Source organism: Pyxicephalus adspersus, chromosome 5, assembly GCF_032062135.1.
Source record: "Pyxicephalus adspersus chromosome 5, UCB_Pads_2.0, whole genome shotgun sequence".
Lineage (NCBI taxonomy): Eukaryota > Metazoa > Chordata > Amphibia > Anura > Pyxicephalidae > Pyxicephalus > Pyxicephalus adspersus.
In genome coordinates, this window is record NC_092862.1 from 62,246,970 (window position 1) to 62,266,362 (window position 19,393).

The 19,393-nt window shown below is 36.9% G+C and overlaps 2 protein-coding genes across 7 annotated transcripts in view; one reads left to right on the plus strand and one right to left on the minus strand.

Annotated features, from left to right (window-relative positions):
• The window catches only part of MAK (male germ cell associated kinase), a 28,564-nt gene extending 17,473 nt beyond the window's left edge, over positions 1-11,091 (plus strand). For 4 of the 5 annotated variants that reach the window (XM_072411709.1, XM_072411708.1, XM_072411713.1 and 1 more), the window contains 6 exons: positions 705-880; positions 1,793-1,914; positions 3,003-3,134; positions 4,036-4,161; positions 5,043-5,129; positions 7,299-11,091. In XM_072411709.1, the coding sequence (XP_072267810.1) occupies positions 705-880; positions 1,793-1,914; positions 3,003-3,134; positions 4,036-4,161; positions 5,043-5,129; positions 7,299-7,456 (801 nt within the window). In that variant the 3' untranslated portion in view covers positions 7,457-11,091. The remainder of the gene's footprint in view (positions 1-704; positions 881-1,792; positions 1,915-3,002; positions 3,135-4,035; positions 4,162-5,042; positions 5,130-7,298) is intronic. The other variant, XM_072411710.1, reaches the window with a different exon arrangement.
• Positions 11,092-12,688: 1,597 nt separating this feature from the next.
• On the minus strand, positions 12,689-19,393 carry LOC140331025 (transmembrane protein 14C-like). 2 transcript variants are annotated; one of them, XM_072411714.1, is made up of 5 exons: positions 19,255-19,393; positions 17,867-17,943; positions 15,942-16,043; positions 15,038-15,125; positions 12,689-12,855 (listed from the first exon to the last, which is right to left on the minus strand). In XM_072411714.1, the coding sequence occupies exons 2-5, from the start codon at positions 17,940-17,942 to the stop codon at positions 12,798-12,800; spliced, it is 324 nt and encodes a 107-aa protein (XP_072267815.1). In that variant the 5' UTR covers position 17,943; positions 19,255-19,393; the 3' UTR covers positions 12,689-12,797. The 2 variants fall into 2 exon arrangements, with proteins under 2 accessions (XP_072267815.1, XP_072267816.1); XM_072411715.1 differs by lacking the exon at positions 19,255-19,393 and adding an exon at positions 19,172-19,222.

Below are 19,393 nucleotides of genomic sequence, written 5' to 3' on the forward strand. Positions count from 1 at the left end.
TAGGCAGGGTTGATAACATTGCTTGGGGTTTTAATGCAGCATAGGTCAGCTACACCAGGAGCTTGTCAAAATTCTGTCAGGTCAGTGTTTTTTTTTCTGTACTTGTAGCACTTTGTTGTGACATAACATAAGAGAATTGCATTGCAGAAATGTGTGTGTTTTTTCTTTATAATAATTGTATTTTCACTTTAAAACTAGTTTATTTGTTCCCCATGAGCCAGTTTGCCATTGAATGTGCCAAGATTTGGCACAAGTGCTCAATTCTTTTCAGAGGTGTAGTGAACCAGTAATCATAAACAATATACTGGACAAAAGCGAGTGCTACTAAACAAAGACATATGGTTGGTGGAACCCTTCCTGGGGGATTATTTACATTATTATTATGTATGTAGAAAAATTATGTATTATTTTTCTAAGTGAGAAATCCAATCAAAATGATATTTTATCTGTTAAGAATACATTTTTGTGTGTACTAAAACTATGTAAAGCAAATCGCTATGCCCCCTGGAACATCACTCTGTGACATGCACCTAGACATTTAAAATGCTTCTTAACTTGTGTTGATCTGAGATTGTTCTATGATAAACAAATAAAAACACACACTATCCAAAATAATGATATTGATATGTCTTTAATATTGAAAAAGGACAGGATTACAGAAAACATGCAGTCTAACTAATCAGAATTTTGTTTCTCCATCACAGAAACCAGCAGCAAGTGGACCACAAAACAGTGCTGTTAGTGTGAAACATGGAAGACGACGCTGGGGGCAATCAGTTCTGAAGGACAGTTGGGATGAATTTGACACAGACTTTGGCATTTCTTTTTCAAAGAAGCCCAGCATGACAGCAGTTAAAGAGAACAAAAATGACGATTTGGGGTGAGTTGCTCTCTATTACAGAACCACAATATGCTTGAATTTGTTGATCGGGTAAACTGAGTATATTGTGTTGCACTGTAATGTATTGATCTGCAGCTTTAAGGTTTTAAACCTGAAGTGCCCCTGCCAATACTCACAATACTTACATTTTTTGTTGTATTTTTACAATTCAGAATGGTGAACTTCATGCAAATAAAAAAAAAGTTTTTTATGTCCATGTATTTAAAAATTCAGTAGGCCGGGAAGAAGGTCTTATCCATTGGCTGATTCTCCTTCCCTGTTCTGTCACAGGTCAAAATGCATGGAAACACTCCAGTAGGTTAACCGCCAACCTGGTTAACCGCAAATCCTCAGGTTCTATTTTTGCACCTGAAATGGCTTTCTTTTTTGTATGTAAACTTTTTAAGGTTACGTACATATGTTTATGTGAAAGGAACAACACTAGGTCTTTTTGGCCAGCTCCAATAATTTGGAGACCTTTTTTGGCACTTCCAGCACCTTTGAATCCCCTCACCCTTAGCTAGGGTTCTTGCACTTCTGCTTTCTCAGCACACAGGCCATATTTTCTGCTTCACAAATGTAAATTCCTTTTCCTATTATGATCAGTCAGGTGCTCCAGAGGCACCTAAAAATCCTGGCCTAAGAAATGGGCAGAAGTTTTGGCCCAGTCATTCCTTCCAAGACACTCCAGACCCAAATCTCAAATAAAGAGCCCCAAATCTGGAATCATACAATTCATCTGCAGCCTTACCTGCATTCCTTAACCACTTTCCCAAGTAAAAACATTGCCAAAAAACATCACTTCACATTTATCACGCCACTACAACATAATATAACTAATGCCTGTAGTTCAACTTCAAAAGGAACAGTCATAGTCAATGCATTGTACATTGATTACTGGTTTATTTTTAGCTTTACAGATTCAGTTTCTACAGAAATAAACAAAGGTGTAAATGTGAGTGCATCAAGAACTGACTCGGGCAAGGTGTTGTCTGCCAAACAGCATTACCTCAGACAAGCAAGATATCTACCAGGTAATCTTTATTTACTGTAGTGTCAATAATGACTTGTTAACGTGGGTATTTTACAGCAAGAAGTAGGAACTGCTCTGCAACAAGTGCAGAATGGCCAATAGCTTGTACACACTTTTTCAGACATAAAAGGAGGTTGAATGGACCTTTTCTAATATTTTGTTTTCAAAGTACAAGCCATATCTTTATACTTTAGTAGTTTGCTGCATACACAATCTGCAGTACACTTTTCTGCCATACTACCATAATTTCAACAAAAATTAGGCCCCTTAACAGATCTTCAACATGGTGAAGCTGTTGTCTAACATTAGAGGCAACACTGATCAGCACCTTACAGCTTTCAGCAAACAATTGTTTTCTGTTTCTATTTATTCACTCTTTCCATTCAGCTTTGCATCTGCTTTTTAATATTTTGGTCCCTTGGTTGTTTTCACATTATGTTACTCATTGATTTCACAGTTTTGTGAATGAGACATTTTTGTAATAAGTGAGTGGTCCCTTACTCAGTACTTAAGCAGTTACCTTTTCCACATAATAAGGTTCAGATTGCAACTCATATTCTATAGGTCTATATGATAGATTAAAGGTCACTGGAGCATTTCTTACTTAAGTACAACTTCAATCTTGTCAAATGAAATTGGTTCTCCCATATATATACAGCAATAATGCACACTGTAGGTTTTTTAACATATCTTGTCTCCCCCTCCTATGAACCCTTCCTACCTTTTTGTTCACATCCTTCTTTGGTATGCACACTGATCTACACATCTGCCAGGTATTGGGTTTGAAGTAACTCACATGCACTTGTGTGGGAGTTACATCATCCCTAGCTAGCCAATCAAGAAGACCAAAGGTTAGATTTAGTGCACATCCCTTGTTAGTGGAGGGTATAGCATTTATACATGTTTAGAATATCAGTTTTTAAATCACAATAATAAATGAAAGTTTCGTTTACTAAATATCATTATTAAGTCTTTGAAAATCAGGATCTTTCTGTTGCTCCAGTGAAATTGAATTTGGTATGTAACAATTCTGTTTTGTATGCACTTTATATGACTATAAATTGATTTTATTTTTATTTTTTAATTGAGGTATGAACCCCAAGAGTGTAACACTGTTATCTGCTAATAAGGAAGCAAACCCCCCAACTTGGAGCAGTGCATTGTCCACCAAACCTCTCGCTCCAATTAGTGGCGGAGTAACATTTAACAGAAATAATGCAGGTAATCGTTCTTAATGGAGACTGGGGAAAAAAATAATTTACAGCTTGATAAGCAAATAATTTGGCACAGTATGATGTGTTGTATAGTTTACTCTTACCAAGTCAAATAATGTAATGTAAATGTATGCCACCATTCCATGGATTATTAAATTACCAATATTTTTATGTAATATTTTATTGAAAGATTATGTGTTAGCAGTCACCAAAAAGTTTATTGATTGATAGATTGATAGCTGAAGTCCAACTTGTTTAGAAAATCAACACATTTAAGCCCTGGCAGCTTGCAAACATAGTAAACAAAGTAATTGCAGCTGTTATACCTACATGATCTGTGGAGCTATTTCTGAAAGACAGAAGGATTCTATTCTGAGACAAATAATGCTAATTCAACCTAGTCCCTGTAATCCCTGAGTATCAAGGTTCCCCCTTTGTTCTTGATGTTCAGGATATGCGTAGAGCAGGGGAGATCAGAAAGGCAAATTGTTTTATGGCCAGCAAAACAAGCACCTTGTAGAGTCTCTGCTGCCAACTCCCTAATTCGGACTCACAAGGTAATCGATAGATGAAATAGCCTGTTTGGTTTTTTTTTCTTCACAATTCATGATGTCCCTACTGAATGGGAAGCATAAGTAGTCGGGTGAGGGAAAGGAGGCTGTAACAAGACCAGAATAATGAGTGGCTTCATCAACATTGGAACTGGGTGAGAAAAAGTTTGCTGGGCTGTGGTTTAAGATGACTAGTAGCGGAAGTCAAAACATTTACTATATTTACCATCTAGCCATTGATGGAGAATTGGGGGTGGGGCAGTTGGGTAGGCATAGAGTTAGTATGTTTTCTTTTTCCCTTCCATGCCTGAAATTAAACTTTAAAGCTAATATGTTTGCTTTTATTCTCCTTGTAAGGTACACTTGCAGGATTTGCTGGTCCTACATTCAACACTGCAGGAGGATACATTCCTTCATTTCACAAAAAGGAGGTTGGATCAGCAGGACAGAGGATTCAGCTTGCAGCAATTGGTCCAACTACAAGTAAGATTTTGTGTGTTAAAAAAATGTTTCGATAGAAGCAAATGTGAAAAGAGAGATGTATCTAGGAAGCTAATAAAAAAGGAAATCTGATTTCTGGTTTACTATAACCAAAATCACAATCCTAATTTTGACATTGTACCTGGAACAAATGTTCCCATTAAAAAAATGTCCTGTATTCCTGTGCCAGTGGCAGGTGTAAAATTGTGATTCCCTCTGATTTTTGTGAAGTGACAATGATTCTCAGTACAAACAATGAGAGTAGATTTTGTTCTAATATGTTTTACTGTTTTCTGTTTCTAACAGAGATTCTAACCAATCCCCATAATAAAACCTTACCATAATAATGGTAATAAAGTTTGGTCTAGAGTTATATAGATAAATGGCAACCTAAATTAAAAACAGTTTAGATTCAGCAGCTAGTATAGGAAAGCCAAGATGTGGCCACTAATACTGACTCCAAATAGTAAGCACTAAGCACAAGACATGATATAAGATTACACAGCATGGTTGTATCTATTTGCCCCCTGTAATCCCCTGGGCATTAAGCTCCTGCCTAGGGTTGAGTTGTGGATGATTAGGTTCTATTCTCATCAAATGCATTGTAATGTAATTTGTAAGCACTTTAGGGCCACTGGCTTGCTTAAAGTTATGTGGAAACCTTTTGGTGTATCTACAGCAGTTCTGGGATGAATGTATAACTAAGATGATTTAAGAAATACAGTTAGTCATATTTTCTATGAGTATCTTTAGCGGCACATTCGGAAATGTTTAAAAAAATTTCAATTTACTATGCTGCAATTGTTTGTCTTATTCTGTCTTTCATTCTTTCGTCAACTTTCATTTGTCTTTTTATTTTCTGTTCTTTCTAATTCTACTTTTAGCTTTACCCACTGATGCTGTGAATGGTAAACCAAAAATTATCAAACCAAAACCCAGCTGCCAAAAGGCAGTCAATGAGAATAGCTCAGGTAATCTGTGCTCTGCCTATTCTGATCCCTTTTTACCCAGTCCTAATCTTGTCCTATGTATTTTCAGAAAGATTTCATATAAATCTAAATTTTTCAGTTGAGCTAACCATGATAAAGATCCAGAAATGTCACATTACAATAATAAATATTTTATACATGATTATTTACTATATTTTCCCCAAAAAAGAAACTTATTTAGAAAATTTCAGAAGGTCCATGTTATATGGGTAATGTATAAGGTAAGCCGTGCATAGCAGAGTTCCTCTCTAAAAAATGTGACATAAATGTAGCTGAAAGGACTGATCTTCATTGTTTAAAAGAGGCAGTTTTTGGGAAATCTGATTTCAGTACCTTGTATGTTCCCAGGGCTATGTATTCCTGTTTTCCATTAACTTATGGAAAGGAAGAGAGAAGATAGGCTTATATTTTTTTATATATTATATTTTTATTAAGGTACAAGAAACTTTAAAATAGTAAAAAAACAATGTTACAAAATGGCATATTAGGCTACTCTATCCACACTATATTAGTTGATAAGGAAATTCACAGACTTGCATGCATATAGATCATGAATCAGAGGACGGGGTCTCAACCCGACCCGTTTCACCCAGATGGGCTTCCTCAGCGGATACAGAGACCCTAGGAATACAATGATATTTATTGAGAATAACATTCGTAATGGATATATATATATATATATATATATATATATATCGCAATATCCTTTTGGTACATGTAATAATTTACTGAAGAATACAGCAACTCTTGCAACACTTTGATGTAACAATCGCAGAAGTGTTTGGGTGCTCTGAGAGAGGAAAAATAAATTGTATATATCATGAACCGAAAATAGAGGGAATCATTAAATCATAGATAAAAAAGTCTTACTTGGGTCTCTGAAGTAAAACCTTAATGTTGTATTTTAAGTTTGAAGTAATAATGTAAGATAAATCTAATGGATAGATAATAATGATTAGTAAAATTAATAGTGTTATAAAAGAGAGAATAATGAATTAATGTGATTTGATATAATAAAGGATGCTTACAGTAAAATGGAGTATATGTAATTCCTTCTCAAATATCGATAAATTAGAGATTCACAGTAAAACCATCGCTGCAACAAAAATTTAAATATGTATTGGGGTTATAAATGACGTATAGAGTTACCATTACTTACATTCCTAAATCCCAAAAATATGGAATTGCAATTGCATTATGTGTGTAATAAATAAAAGAACCACAAGATGGCGACCCTTGACCATGTATAGTAATAAATTTCAATGGGTACCGTAACTTGTTAGAGTCTGATATTCTGTGTTTGAAACCGATGTACAGGAATAGAAGGCAGCTGAAGATGAGTGCATAAATCCTAAAGTGCAGGATTCTGATGAGGCAAAACCTATGATGAAATGACATAAAACCAAAATCTAATGAGTATATGTGTATAGCGATATGTGAGACTATCACTAGCAAATATATTAAATGTGATTATTATACAAAAGTGTTTCAATCAAGTATTAACAAGAGGGGAAGAAAAGATTACTAACCATATAATTTTAGGGGTGGACCCACGGCAATCCCACTATTATTGGTCTGACATAAATCCAACGCTATATTATAGTAAGTCCCAAGTTTGTTATCATGAATATAGTCTTCCTGAATGTCCTGAGTGTTACAGGAGTTGCTGTATTCTTCGGTATATTATTACATGTACCTAAGGGATATTGATATATATATATATATATATATCTACATACATTACTATTAGACCCTGTCCTCTGATTCATGATCTATATGCAAGTCTGTAAATTTCTTTATCAACTAATATAGTGTGGATAGAGTACCCTATTATGCCATTTTGTAACATTGTTTTATTACTATTTTAACGTTTCTTGTACCTTAATCAAAAATTATATTGATTTTATACATAATTACCTTCATGGTGCCACTAAAAAGCCTATCTTCTCTCTTCCTTTCCCTAAAGTATAGTCCAATTGTTGGACAAAAAGGCTTTGGCACCAAAACCAATTGATTGGGACAATACACTTATAGTGTGTAATTGATGTACAGCTGGCTATACACAGAATACTACTACTTCAGTAACACAGCAGTCAAAAAGTGCAAAAGTTTGCCATTTATTGAATTATGTTTTTTTTGTGTGTATTCTAGACTATGACATGTGGAAAACAAAAGCTGGGCGACCTCACCTACCAGGCCCTCCCTTTAAATCGGCAGCTAAAAACCTTTCTGTGCTCAACAGACCTCAACAACTTCAACCAGTGCATGGAAGGACAGACTGGATTGCCAAGTATGGTGGTCATCGTTGATGTGCTCTGAAAACCATTTAGTGTACATCCCTTACTGAACTGTTATAATTTTTTGCCAGAAACATCTGCCAAAGTATTCCAGTAAAGCAAATATGAACACTCCTTCTCAATGTTATTATCTATGGGCTATAAAAGATACCAGTTTAATATGTTCAGATATGCAGTGTTCCACTGGATATTGTCACTCAACAAATGACAGCTTGAGGTCATTGATATCTATTAATATTATTATTACACAGCAATTATATAGCGCCAACATATTATGCAGCGCTTTACAAAATCTAAAGTTATATCACTAACTGTCCCTCAAAGGAGCTCACAATTTAATGCCCCTATCATAGTCGTATGTCTTTTAATGCAATCTAAGGTCAATTTTGGGGGAAGCTTATTAACCTAACTGCATGTTTTTGGAATGTGGGAAGAAAACCCACGCAGACACAGGGAGAATCTGCAAACTCCATGCAGATAGTGTCCTTATATTTGCTTATATTTGAACCTGGTCCTAACACTGCAAAAGCAAGAGCGTTGACCTCTGAGCCACTGTTCTGCCCGCAAGTTCCAAAGATTTCTAAGATAATAAATATACCTAATAATTATAATCTTTTATCTGTCAAAGCATGAGCACCATAAGCTTGCTTTAGTCCTTTCCAAAATACATAAGCTGTAGCTGTGAATCGGATGTACTGGTTGTGGTAGTAAATGAATTTAAAGTACTGCCATTTATTTGTGTATTTCTTTTTCCTCTCAGTATTCCTGGGATATGGAGGGTTAAGATGTGTAACCCTTTTTACCTTGTTAAATAATAATTGGTATCAATCCACTTTGTAATAACTTTGCCTTCATCTATTCTCTCTTCACCACCCTCACCACTAAGGTCAGGAGCCTCTAACTTCCTTCAAACCTGCTCCCGTTTCCATAAACTTCATTAAAAGTTGTCATTGTAACTATAAAAGTTATATTTTAGGGCCTGTCATAGTGACAAAAGCTACACTCTTGCTCCATTAAGGTGTTTGGTAGTTTATTTTCCATTTTCCGACCCCAATGTTGTGTCTTTCTCCTCTTGTCCTCCTTTTTATTCAATGTATTTTTCTATTCTTTTTCTCCTTACACCTTCATGTCTTTTGTACAAACAATGCTCTTGTCAGATTAGACCCCCCTTTTTTTTTGGTAACATTTTAGACACCCTTTACACACATTTTGCATCTCAGTACCCTGCCCTTGTCATCCTTATACATCAGTCTTGTAACCATGCTTATTTTCTTCTATCCCACTACCCTTTATTCTGCATTGTTTCCTTTTTTTCATCTTTTCTTTTCCTGTCACTGAATTCCCTGCTTTAGATTTCCCTATGGACATGGGCTTTGTTACATTTTCTTAAATTTAATTTCAACATCCTTGGTGGCTGTTAACTTCCACGTAACAAGATGTTTGGTGTGAAGTCTTTACTTTGTCTCTAAATATTCTATATTCAGTTATCAATGGATATCATGTCATAGTTAAGGTAGTAGTATATATTCACTCTGTTGCAGCAGAAAAATGCAGGGAATGTAGTCTGTGCTACACACATGCAACAGCCTATAATTAAAATAAAACAAATAGTGGCCATAAGTATTAGCAAAATATTAAATTTAAATGTGTGAGAACAGCAATCTCCCTGCAGCTGCCCAATGCTAAGTCACTAGTACAGCACCAAAAACAGGAACGCAGAGGAGAACAAGTCTTAATGATTGCAATGGTGACAGAGCAGGGGACACGATTGCTGCAGTGACATCGCTGCTGTCTTACACAATCGCATATATACAATTTTCATTTTAGACTCTAATATTCAATGTGCTTCCCATTAGCCATAGTCCATTACCCTACATTGTGGCATTATGTGAACTTTATTAAGAATTAAAGATGTCCACCATTGTTTTGCAGTTCTCACTAAAACTAGGTATATAATTTGTATGGACAGTATTTTGTAATTTCATTAGCAGTTTGAGGAGGGGAGAAGGGGGGGACCAGGAAAGGCAAAATATTAGCACACTTCATTTCAGTTTTAAATATATTTTTAAAATTAGATTTTAGAATGGTATATATATACCATATACCATATACTAGTTATATATTTGAAAATTCAACCCTGAAATATATACAGGACATGCAGCCTATCTTCCTATCAGTTATAGGGCACAACCCACTGCTTCCCAATGTCTGGTTATTATAGTGATGCAATAGCTACATAGTGTCCAGGTGTTAATGTCCATGCTCACATAGGTAACATGGAACTTAACAAATAGTTGAATTTTTCATTTATGCACTTTTCTGACCTGCTACTCTACACCGGTACATACTGATTTAAGTAAAGGGACAAATCAAAGAAATCTCTAAAACATGTTACATTACTTTTCTTTTTAAACGACTTGGCACGTCCGCATACTGCTTGGAGGATTCTGTAAATAAGCTTTGACGTTTAGCATCTGGTGTTAGCTCTTTCCTGTAAAGTTAAGACTATATTTTTAGGGCTAGTGATCATCACTGATTGACCCTCTAACCGTGATAAAAGTTCTACACCGCAAACCTCTATAGCCTCAGAACCATCTGTATTTCTGGTAATCAGTGGCAGCCTCCAAAAAGAAGCCTTAACTGTACCAGGCGAGTTGCTATGACTGATCCTCTTTAAACATATTTCCAGGCACCTATCAATGTCATGTGTATATATATTATGCACATACAAGAATACTGTGAAAATGAAAGCCCGCCTTTTAATAATCTGTTTACTTACCTATGTACATGTAGTATGGAAGACGTTCTGATACAATTTGCAGGTTACTTCTGGCCACAGTAGTACAAAATAAGAATGTGTATTTTCGGACTATGAGGGTCATAGCTTTTTTTTCTGAAAAGTGGCATTGAGCTGCCTAAGGTTAGGAAATCCATCATTTACTGGTATACAATAGCGCACTCTAGTGGATACTTCATATTACAAAAATTGACAGCTGTCAAAAGAGAACTGCAGCTATAAATACCCAATATATATTTTATGAGCAATACTGCACTTTTATTCTGTACAGGGAGACATTCAAAACACAACATTTTAAGTGTAAATATCCTAACATGCAAGATTACATAATATAATCTTTACATACATTCCTATTTAAAGTAGAACTATTTTACAATTATGCTTTTTTTGTGGCACATCTTAGTTTGTTTAAAAAAATAAAAAGCTAGAAATGGGCCATGTAACCTAAATAACTTTCTAAGCATCTGAACACAAACATAACAATTCATAACTAATGTCTAACATAGGTAATCATATGGCACCTAGCAGTGAACACAAATGTTAAAAGTATCATAATGCTGCAGTGTTCATTGTCCAGTTTCTGTAAATTTATCTTAAAAAAAAAAACAGACATGCTTGATGTTGTTAACAGGTAAATATCAACTCCTCTCCACATATCACCAGCTACAGTTGTATAAACAAGCTTATGTGTTTTCTGTAGTTCAGAAATAGTAATATATTTTAATAAATTTATTTTACTTACCAGCTTAGAATTTACATGGTTTTAAACTGTTCAATGAAGGGATAGATTTTATTTTGTACATAACACCATTGTACTCAGAACACTAATAAAGACATTTGTAACTACTTAGCTTTGGGGTGTCTGTTCAGTTATAGTCAGATTTTTTTTTTAGAGATTGAAATGTATTTATTGCTGGAACACCATTCATTATCAGAGCTGTGGTGAAGCAGACCAGATATACTGTATTTTTCGACGTATAAGACGCACTTTTTCTCCCCCAAAACTTAAATTGGCACAGAGTGATCAGAAGGGGAATACGGTATGAATGGCACATGAGTGATCAGAAGGGGAATAGTACAGTATTTGGTTAAGAATCTTTTTTTTTTTCTAGATTTTCCTCCTTTAAAATTGGGTGCGTCTTATATGTCGGAACATCTTATACGGCGAAAAATACGGTAATCATTCCAACATTAGCCGAGAAGATCTATATAAGATGCATTTTGTCTTCCATTCTATGAATGCTTCCAACCAGCAATAATTTGTTGTGCGTTTTAACAAAATGTCAGTAAAGAAATGTGAATCCAACCAGCTTTGTTAGCAGCACATAACTTACAAGATAGTCAAAAACACTGAAGTTTATTTCAAGCAGAAAGGGCTCAAATGCTGGTGAATGGAATCGTGTGTCAAGTGTCTAAACATCCACATTAAAGGAAATACTCACCACGATGTGTGATGCCAACTGATATTATAAGTGGTTGTTATGAGCAACGGTTGAACCAGCCCAGCTGTATCTAAACTGTGTTTAGGGATTACAAACAAGGATTTCCACTCCTCTCCTGGAGTACATAATTAGGTTTGTGCCTTCATGCTCAGCACTGCCTTCCTTTGGACATTTTCAGCATTGCAGTGCCACAGATGGGTTTGTAAAGTCAAGGTCTAGGCCAGGGGTGTTAAACTCAAATACACAGAGGGCCAAAATTAAAAACATAAGTCACGGGCCAACTTTGAAATTTATTGAAAAAAATTGAGAAAATTATTTCTTCACATTAGATTTAAACCCTTTTCATATGGAAACAAAGAGGTTTTGCTTCCCATTCAATCTGGAACAAGCTTATAATAAAGAGGCATAAACATTTTTTTTTTTTTTAATTTCATTTAAGAAAAAAATCCTATGCCTCTTTCTCTATTTGTAGCCTTCTGGGTTAAATTTCAATGGTAACATTTTTGCACAGGCTAACAATAATACCAATATTCTTCTATGAAAATCCCACCATTCAAGTCCATGCCTTGGACTTGCCTTGCCTCTGGTCTAGGCGTTTACTCTTAGCCATTATTGATATGGATACCTTGCATTTTGAATTTCTTCCTGTAAATTGTTTTATCACGGTAGCTAGTATTGTATTTGAATTTGTACTTGCATGACAAAAATTGCAGTAATAAAAGTAAAAGTAATAAAAGACTGTATACCAGCTGTTCTATAGTACAGGGTACAAACTTAGCATTCCCTGGGGGCAGTAAGAGGGTAAATTCCAAAGGAATCAGCAAAAGTTAGGTAAATTTTCTAGTGCAGACCTGATATTCTGTGGTTCTATACCAATGGGAGAAACACTCTCCCTAACACAGAGGGTTCACCAAACTCTTGCAATGTGGCTTTAGTTGTATTGATGTTCTCCACTAATGCTTACATGAAAGTTATTCATAACTGTTTTTTTAATGACAGAAACAATTTTAGGTAAAAACATTGTTTTACTAAGAATGAGAAATATTAAACATGTACAAGAAAAGTGAAATGTTAGATATGTATTTTATCTTTGTCACTGCTTAGGTGAGATCAATTAAGGATTATGAGGTTTTTCCAACATTTTCAATCCCAGTCTTCCCAGCATCAGCAAGCTGTAGGAAAGAACACATAAAATAGTAACCTTGCATGTGTACTAAATGTATTATGGTCTTACTAGTATATTGTAAACATACTCAAAAATGCAATCAACTTAAATACATCTCCTATATAAATAAATAATAAAATAAACCTGAACAGATAAAAAAGATCAGCCAAAACAATAAACTATTCTAGCCACCAAGTGCACAAGTAAATGACTGGGTCAGAATATCTCCAAAACCGGTATTGTTGGTACGATTCAAGTACAAATACCTCATAATATATTGATAGTCAGAGAGAGAAAAAAAAAAAGGGTGGTGGTAGATAGGCTAGCCCTTCTAACCAAAATCTGCAGCACTCGTACTAAACTACAAACTTCTATTAAAAAAAAAAAAAAAAACACACACATATTGCTGGCCACGGGAGAAAGGTGTTAGAAAACATAAATCCATTTGCTGCTTAATAAGCTGCACAGCAAAAATGGTTCAGAGTGCCTATACTGATCCTTATTCACCAGCAAAACCTCTGAGCAGATACAACCAGACTAGCAGAAGGATCTGCGGACCATTGGCACAGACAAATAGTTCTGCAGATAGGTATGGAAATCAGACCTATAAAAAATGAGGTGAGAAGTTTCCATAAAACCCAAATTGGAAGGTCTAAGCATCACGTACAAACTATATAACAAGTAGGAAATTCACAGTGAAAACACTTGACCCACTCTGCGATCCTCTAAGACAGCCTTTCTCAAACTTTTTAGCACTGAGGAATAGGAATATGTTCATGTGTCTGGGAAACCCTGCTAAAATCTATTTATTGGGGGTCAGTAGGGAAAAAAGCCTCCTGCATTGTTGACCTGTGGAGAGAATTCCTACCTGCCCACAATCTTAACATCTTTACAGTCATGCAGCTGACTCTATTAAGTAGTCTTGGCCTCAGAACTGTGCAGGCATTATCAATTGGGATGTCAGTCACAGTTCAAGTGAGCCCCTAACAACCTCTGGAGGAAACCTGAGGTTCCACAGAATCCTGGTTGAGAATCTATTGTCTAGGATAAGTATGGGGCCTGCCAGTCTAAACAAGGATTTTTAGAAGAGCCACCTAGTGCTACTTAACAGCATCCTGGAATATTGGGGTGTTTGCCACCAGGGTTGTGGACTACTTATTAGTCTATATGACAGCAGAATCCACCAGCGGAGTAGAGCACAACATTTTTCCCCCAAGGTAATAGCATTCATATTGTTGAGCCTATTGAGGAAGACTTTCAAAGCCGAATTCTGGACAGATAAAAACCCAGCAATCAATGCAGTTATGTTTCCATCTGGAATAAATAAATGTACATTAAAACTCTGAAAATATGAGGACGGGTCAGGATTCTGGCCCTTCTGCATGCACATGTGTTGACTATCAAAATGCTGACAGAAGAGCAATGACTTATGGGGATCTCCCAGTGTCCTCTAACAGGCTGGTAGCAGGAGGGTGATTGGGTTTATTAAAGTAGAAGTCAGGACATAAGCCTGGTTGTGTTGTGTGGCAGAGCTGTGTAAATCTCAAGAATAAATGGACAAAAGTAAAAATTCTTTGCCATATATGCTCTCATATTTGTATTTAATGGTTTGAACAAAGTTATTTAGGAGATTGAAAGAATTGGTTACCGACAGCAATGTGGAGCCTGTGGCTGCTGACTTCCCCTTCTAAAAACACCAGTTACTCAAATGTCATTAATTTGCTGCTTAAATTTGAAATTGGTGAATCAGTCTAACTTGCTACATCCCTTTTCTAGTTTAGTGACCCAAGGCATAGAGGTCAGAGACTTCCAGACAATGTACATTTTAATAAGGTGGTTAGCAATGGCAGAATGCACATTGTTCCTAAAATGTCCCTGTCAATCAGCATGTGTGTAAGCCATGGCTCCAGTCATTCTAAAAGGTGAGCCTTGGTGACTAATGGTGACTTTCATATTAGGCATAACATTAAATAGGGAAGTCATATGCACACCTAAAAAAGGATGTTTTGCAGGATAGGCTTTGTGGAGCCAAGCAGGGACACACAGCAAAAATTAATGAATTGAGGAGGAAAGTAAATATTTGAGATGGTGAGCTGCACTTGGGGTTAGGGACTTGATTAAAGTTCAGTGTACCAAAGGTATTGTTATCCATGCAGTTTTAGAAGTAAAACTGCACTACATGTACACACCTGGCACCGGCAATAATTCCAGCTGGCATAAGTTTTCCAGAATTGTAAAACCTGTAACCCATCAATCCAGCTAACGTGCCTGATGCAACTGGAATATAAAAAAAATAAAGAAAACTCTTATACAAGAAGGGATTATCTTCACAACATAGTAAATATTAGAGTTTTATTACATATATATCACATTTTCATGCCTGAAATAAAAATCAATGTTATTCCTGTTTACAACCAGTTAAGAAAAAACAAAGAGGGAAACTGATTACTTGCTTGGGGACAGCACAGACAATTATTTTTTCCATTTGGTGCAAGCTTTTTTACTGGCAGCAATGTATCTACCAGTTACTTCAGGAGCCACTGTAAATGAATGTGTCTGTAGGTGGCTTGGAGGGTATATGCATGCTCTATCCAGTTGTACATGTAGCACTCTGTGTATACCATAAGTGTGTAGTTCTCAGATATAGCTTCATTCTAACTAGATACAACCAGTGCTGTGGTCGCATCCTGGCCTTCATCTTCTGCTGGTCAATCAAACACACAACCAAATTCTTCATTTTTTTTTTTTTTTTTTTTTTTTTTTAATGGCAAGAAGTGGAGGACCACAAAACTGTCTGAATCAACTAACAGGTAAGAGTATGAGTAGGCTTAAGCTGCATTGTAAACATTAGGATTTCCTGCACTTAGAAAAAACCAGATTTTAAGGGACCGTTCTTTACTGGAAAAGGAATGTTGACTGCTTCCAAAACAGATGGTTCTGCGTCTAGAGTTCAACTTTAACCAGAGGCTGGAGAATAATCATAATTATATACACTTATTCAGCATTAAAACTGTCAGAAGTATTAACCCTCCCCCATTTTATTAAAAATATACAAAAAAGGTGAAACTTAATAAATAAATAAAAAAATCTTACTCAGTGACAGTAAAACATTCTTAGAATCCTGGGACATCTGGTAGGCCCCTAGCCCGGCTACACCTCCAAAAATTAGACCAGCAGCAAGAGACGGAACACTACCTAGAAGGACATTACAGAGAAAAGTGATATATACAACCAGCTACACTTCAGTGATTGACAGATGTTAACATATTTTTATATATATTGAATATTGCTATGAATTACAACACAATACACAACAGTATTTGGTTATTACATATTTAGAAAACATATTTCTGAACACAATGAATTGTGGACCTATGAGCAATCATTTTTCAAATGCCCCAACCTCTACAATATTAACAAAACAATTTCCAAGGAGCCTAAAGGATTTGTTCCTGTAAACCTGACCACTGCACAGGTTCTGATTGGGTGGTATATTCCTCAATTTTTTGCTTTTAGCCCCCCTAGGCAGGTGCCAGAGTACTGGGAAAGGAGCCCAGGGTCAGTATAGCAACAAATAGTTGTTATTTTAACCCCTCTAGAGGTATTCCCAAAGGTGACTCGGGGTGGGTTTTTCCTTGCAAAAAAAAACAAAACAGTATTCCCAAGTCACACTCGGGGTACCTAAAAACATAATAAAATCTCACTTACCTTGCTCCGTCGGCGTCCCCCGTCATCCTGCTGTTCCCCAGCAGGTCCCGAGGACACCTCCTCCTCCTCCGATCTTCAGCCACGAACTGCAGAGACGATCTCCAAGGTATCCCGGTGACATTGGTGCGGGCGGGAGGAGCAGCGGGAATTTCAAATAATTTTGTATTGGATTCAATACAAAATAGCTGTATTGAGTCCAATACAAAGAAATCTTCATATATATATATATCGTATTTTCCGGTGTATAAGGCGACTGGGCGTATAAGACGACCCCCCACTCTAACCAATCAGTTGGGGGTCGCGTTATACGCCCAGTATTGTACTGTTCCTTCTGCCTGTCAGATCTCGCTATTGTGCGAGAACTGAGAGGCAGAAGGAACAGTACAGTACTAGTTCTAAGTTATGAATGGGCGCGTTCCTTTAATGAATGGGGGTGTTCCAGTGAAGAGCCAATCCAGGCTCACATCCTCCTGTGCAGGCTCGCGTTGCTGCAAAGGACGCCGGACGTGAAGGAGGACTCGCGGGGACACCGGACGTGAAGCAAGCTGCAGGTAAGTATTGGTACCCGGCGTATAAGACGACCCCCGACTTTGGCACAGATTTTTCGCGGTTAAAAAGTTGTCTAATACGCCGGAAAATACGGTATATATATATATATATATATATATATATATATATATATATATATATGCTGCTGTACAGTTATATTACATTTCACGAATAAAAGGGAAGGTTGGGTGGTTCTTTTTCATTCCACTCCAGAACCTGCCTCAGCCAGGACATAGGTGGTAAGTGTGCCAGAGCACAGACTCAGGAATAGTTTGTGTTACAAGGGACATGGTGGTTTATATAGAAATATTTTTTAGTCTTTGGCACTGTACGTTACTATATTGCTATTTGTTTAGATTCAAAACCCCACCATTATCAAGTGACTAAGACAAAAAACCGTGCATGCCAATTGTCTTACCATTGTTTGTACTCCATAAAAAAAATAAAGCCCTTCTTGGGCCATAAGAGAATTCTTTACATGTGATGAACACGTGCCTATCTGCTCCACAAGTCTACTTTGTCTATTTCAAGGTATATTACTTCTTTACCGCGATTGTATTTATTTCATGTGCTATCACTGTGATGACAAATGATCATCATAAGTTCATTATTGTATTGATTTTATTTTGATCTAAATAAACAATGTTTTAAAAAAATATACAAAAATACAACTAATAAATATGACAGCAACAGCCAGGGTCTTCCATCTTGGTGTGTATAACTACAGGATAGCCTCACAGCTCTGTATTTCAGGAACATACCTGCTTTTACATAGCCAATAATTCCTCCACTGGCGACCAGAGCCGCATATCCAAAGCCAAACCATTCCACACCCATTCTAAAAAATAAAAAATAGCATATTATACATATTATATAAATGATACTGGTTTTAGCAAATTTATATACTGCTCATTTAACAGATTTTCCATCCCATCTAAGGGGGACCCAAACTAGACAGGCCAGTCATACATTTTCCTATTTTAAAGCAGGAAGATCACATGGGACTTTTTTTTGGACTTGGTGTCTGATAAACCAACCTCACAAGTGAAAATGTTTTACCCCATATTCCTTCCTTTTATCCCCTAAAGTATTATGTTTTTGCAGGTTTGAATTTGGCAGAATTGTGATCCAGCTGTTTACATAGCAATAGGTTTATTACTGCTAGGAACCGGTGTAATCAGTAGCTGTGAGCCCATTGTTAAGGTAAACAGTGGGCAGCATTTCTATAGACTGGTGGTTGTCATGGATGGAACCATCATGTAAACAGACAGCTCACAGGAATGGGAAAGTTCTGTGTAGTTTTTGATATTATTTGTCGCATCAATACTTTAGTTAGCTCATATTTATTAAGTTTTTCCAAGTTTTTTTCGGGGGAGGGGGAGACCCCAAGACCCTGAAAATAGCCAGCAATGGCAGTCTTTGTACCCTATCAGTGCAGGACTCCTTTAAAGTGACCCTGGTTTCCTAGCTAACTGGGAGCTGGCTGGTTAAAGTGCCCCCTCTTTGTTACTTCCCCAGCTGCTGCAGGCATGTTTGATGTGAGGAATATCTGCTCCCCCACCACTTGCTGTGGTTTCTCCCACTGACTATCAAATCCTGCAGTGATGTACTACCAGCAGGAGAAACCATAGCAAGTAGTGGGGGAGCAAGTAACTCACACAGCCAGAAAGTGTAGAATACAAGCAGCGACTGGTGTGCACAGAAGTGGCCCCATTTTAGGTAACACGTGACCAGAAAGGTAAGTATGATGTCTTCCTTACAGGTATGTATTCTTTACATAATGCATTCTAATAACCCTGCAGCCATACATGTGCGACCACAGACCCTCCCACAATTCTTATCCTCCCACACAGGCAGCACTTGGCCTTAGAAGATAAGGAATGTTCGGTAGCTGATGGTAATGCTGATGGTAATTCGGTAGCTGTCCTGCCCATGCTCCATATTATAGAATGCATGGAATATTATGATATTACAATATAACTATTCTATATCACACACAGGTCGGAGCACGTCAAACACTTTACTAATAGTAACTCTTGACTGCCCCTCACAGATTTATATATTACCTTCTACCCACGTGACTTAAAGCAGCATACACCTACAACGCGGAAGTATGTATTTGCACCCCCCTGCATGACGTCACACTCACCTGACCAAACGTCTGATTCACCGAGCGACCCTACCCTTTGACACAGCTGCTGCGCGACCTCCAGATACAGCGCCTGCTTCACGCTGTATAAGCACAGGGGCGGGGCGTCATAAGTCATGTGACTGGTCACATGCTAAGG

Bases quoted from the DNA above. Each gene is read 5' to 3' on its own strand.
- LOC140331025 (XM_072411714.1), bottom strand. From the start codon at position 17,942: ATGGGTGTGGAATGGTTTGGCTTTGGATATGCGGCTCTGGTCGCCAGT. The intron at 15,126-15,941 runs GTAAGATTTTTT...TTTATATTCCAG, and splicing joins GAATGTTTTACTGTCACTGA to TTGCATCAGGCACGTTAGCT. The intron at 12,856-15,037 runs GTGTGTACATGT...TCTTTCCTACAG, and splicing joins GGAATTATTGCCGGTGCCAG to CTTGCTGATGCTGGGAAGAC.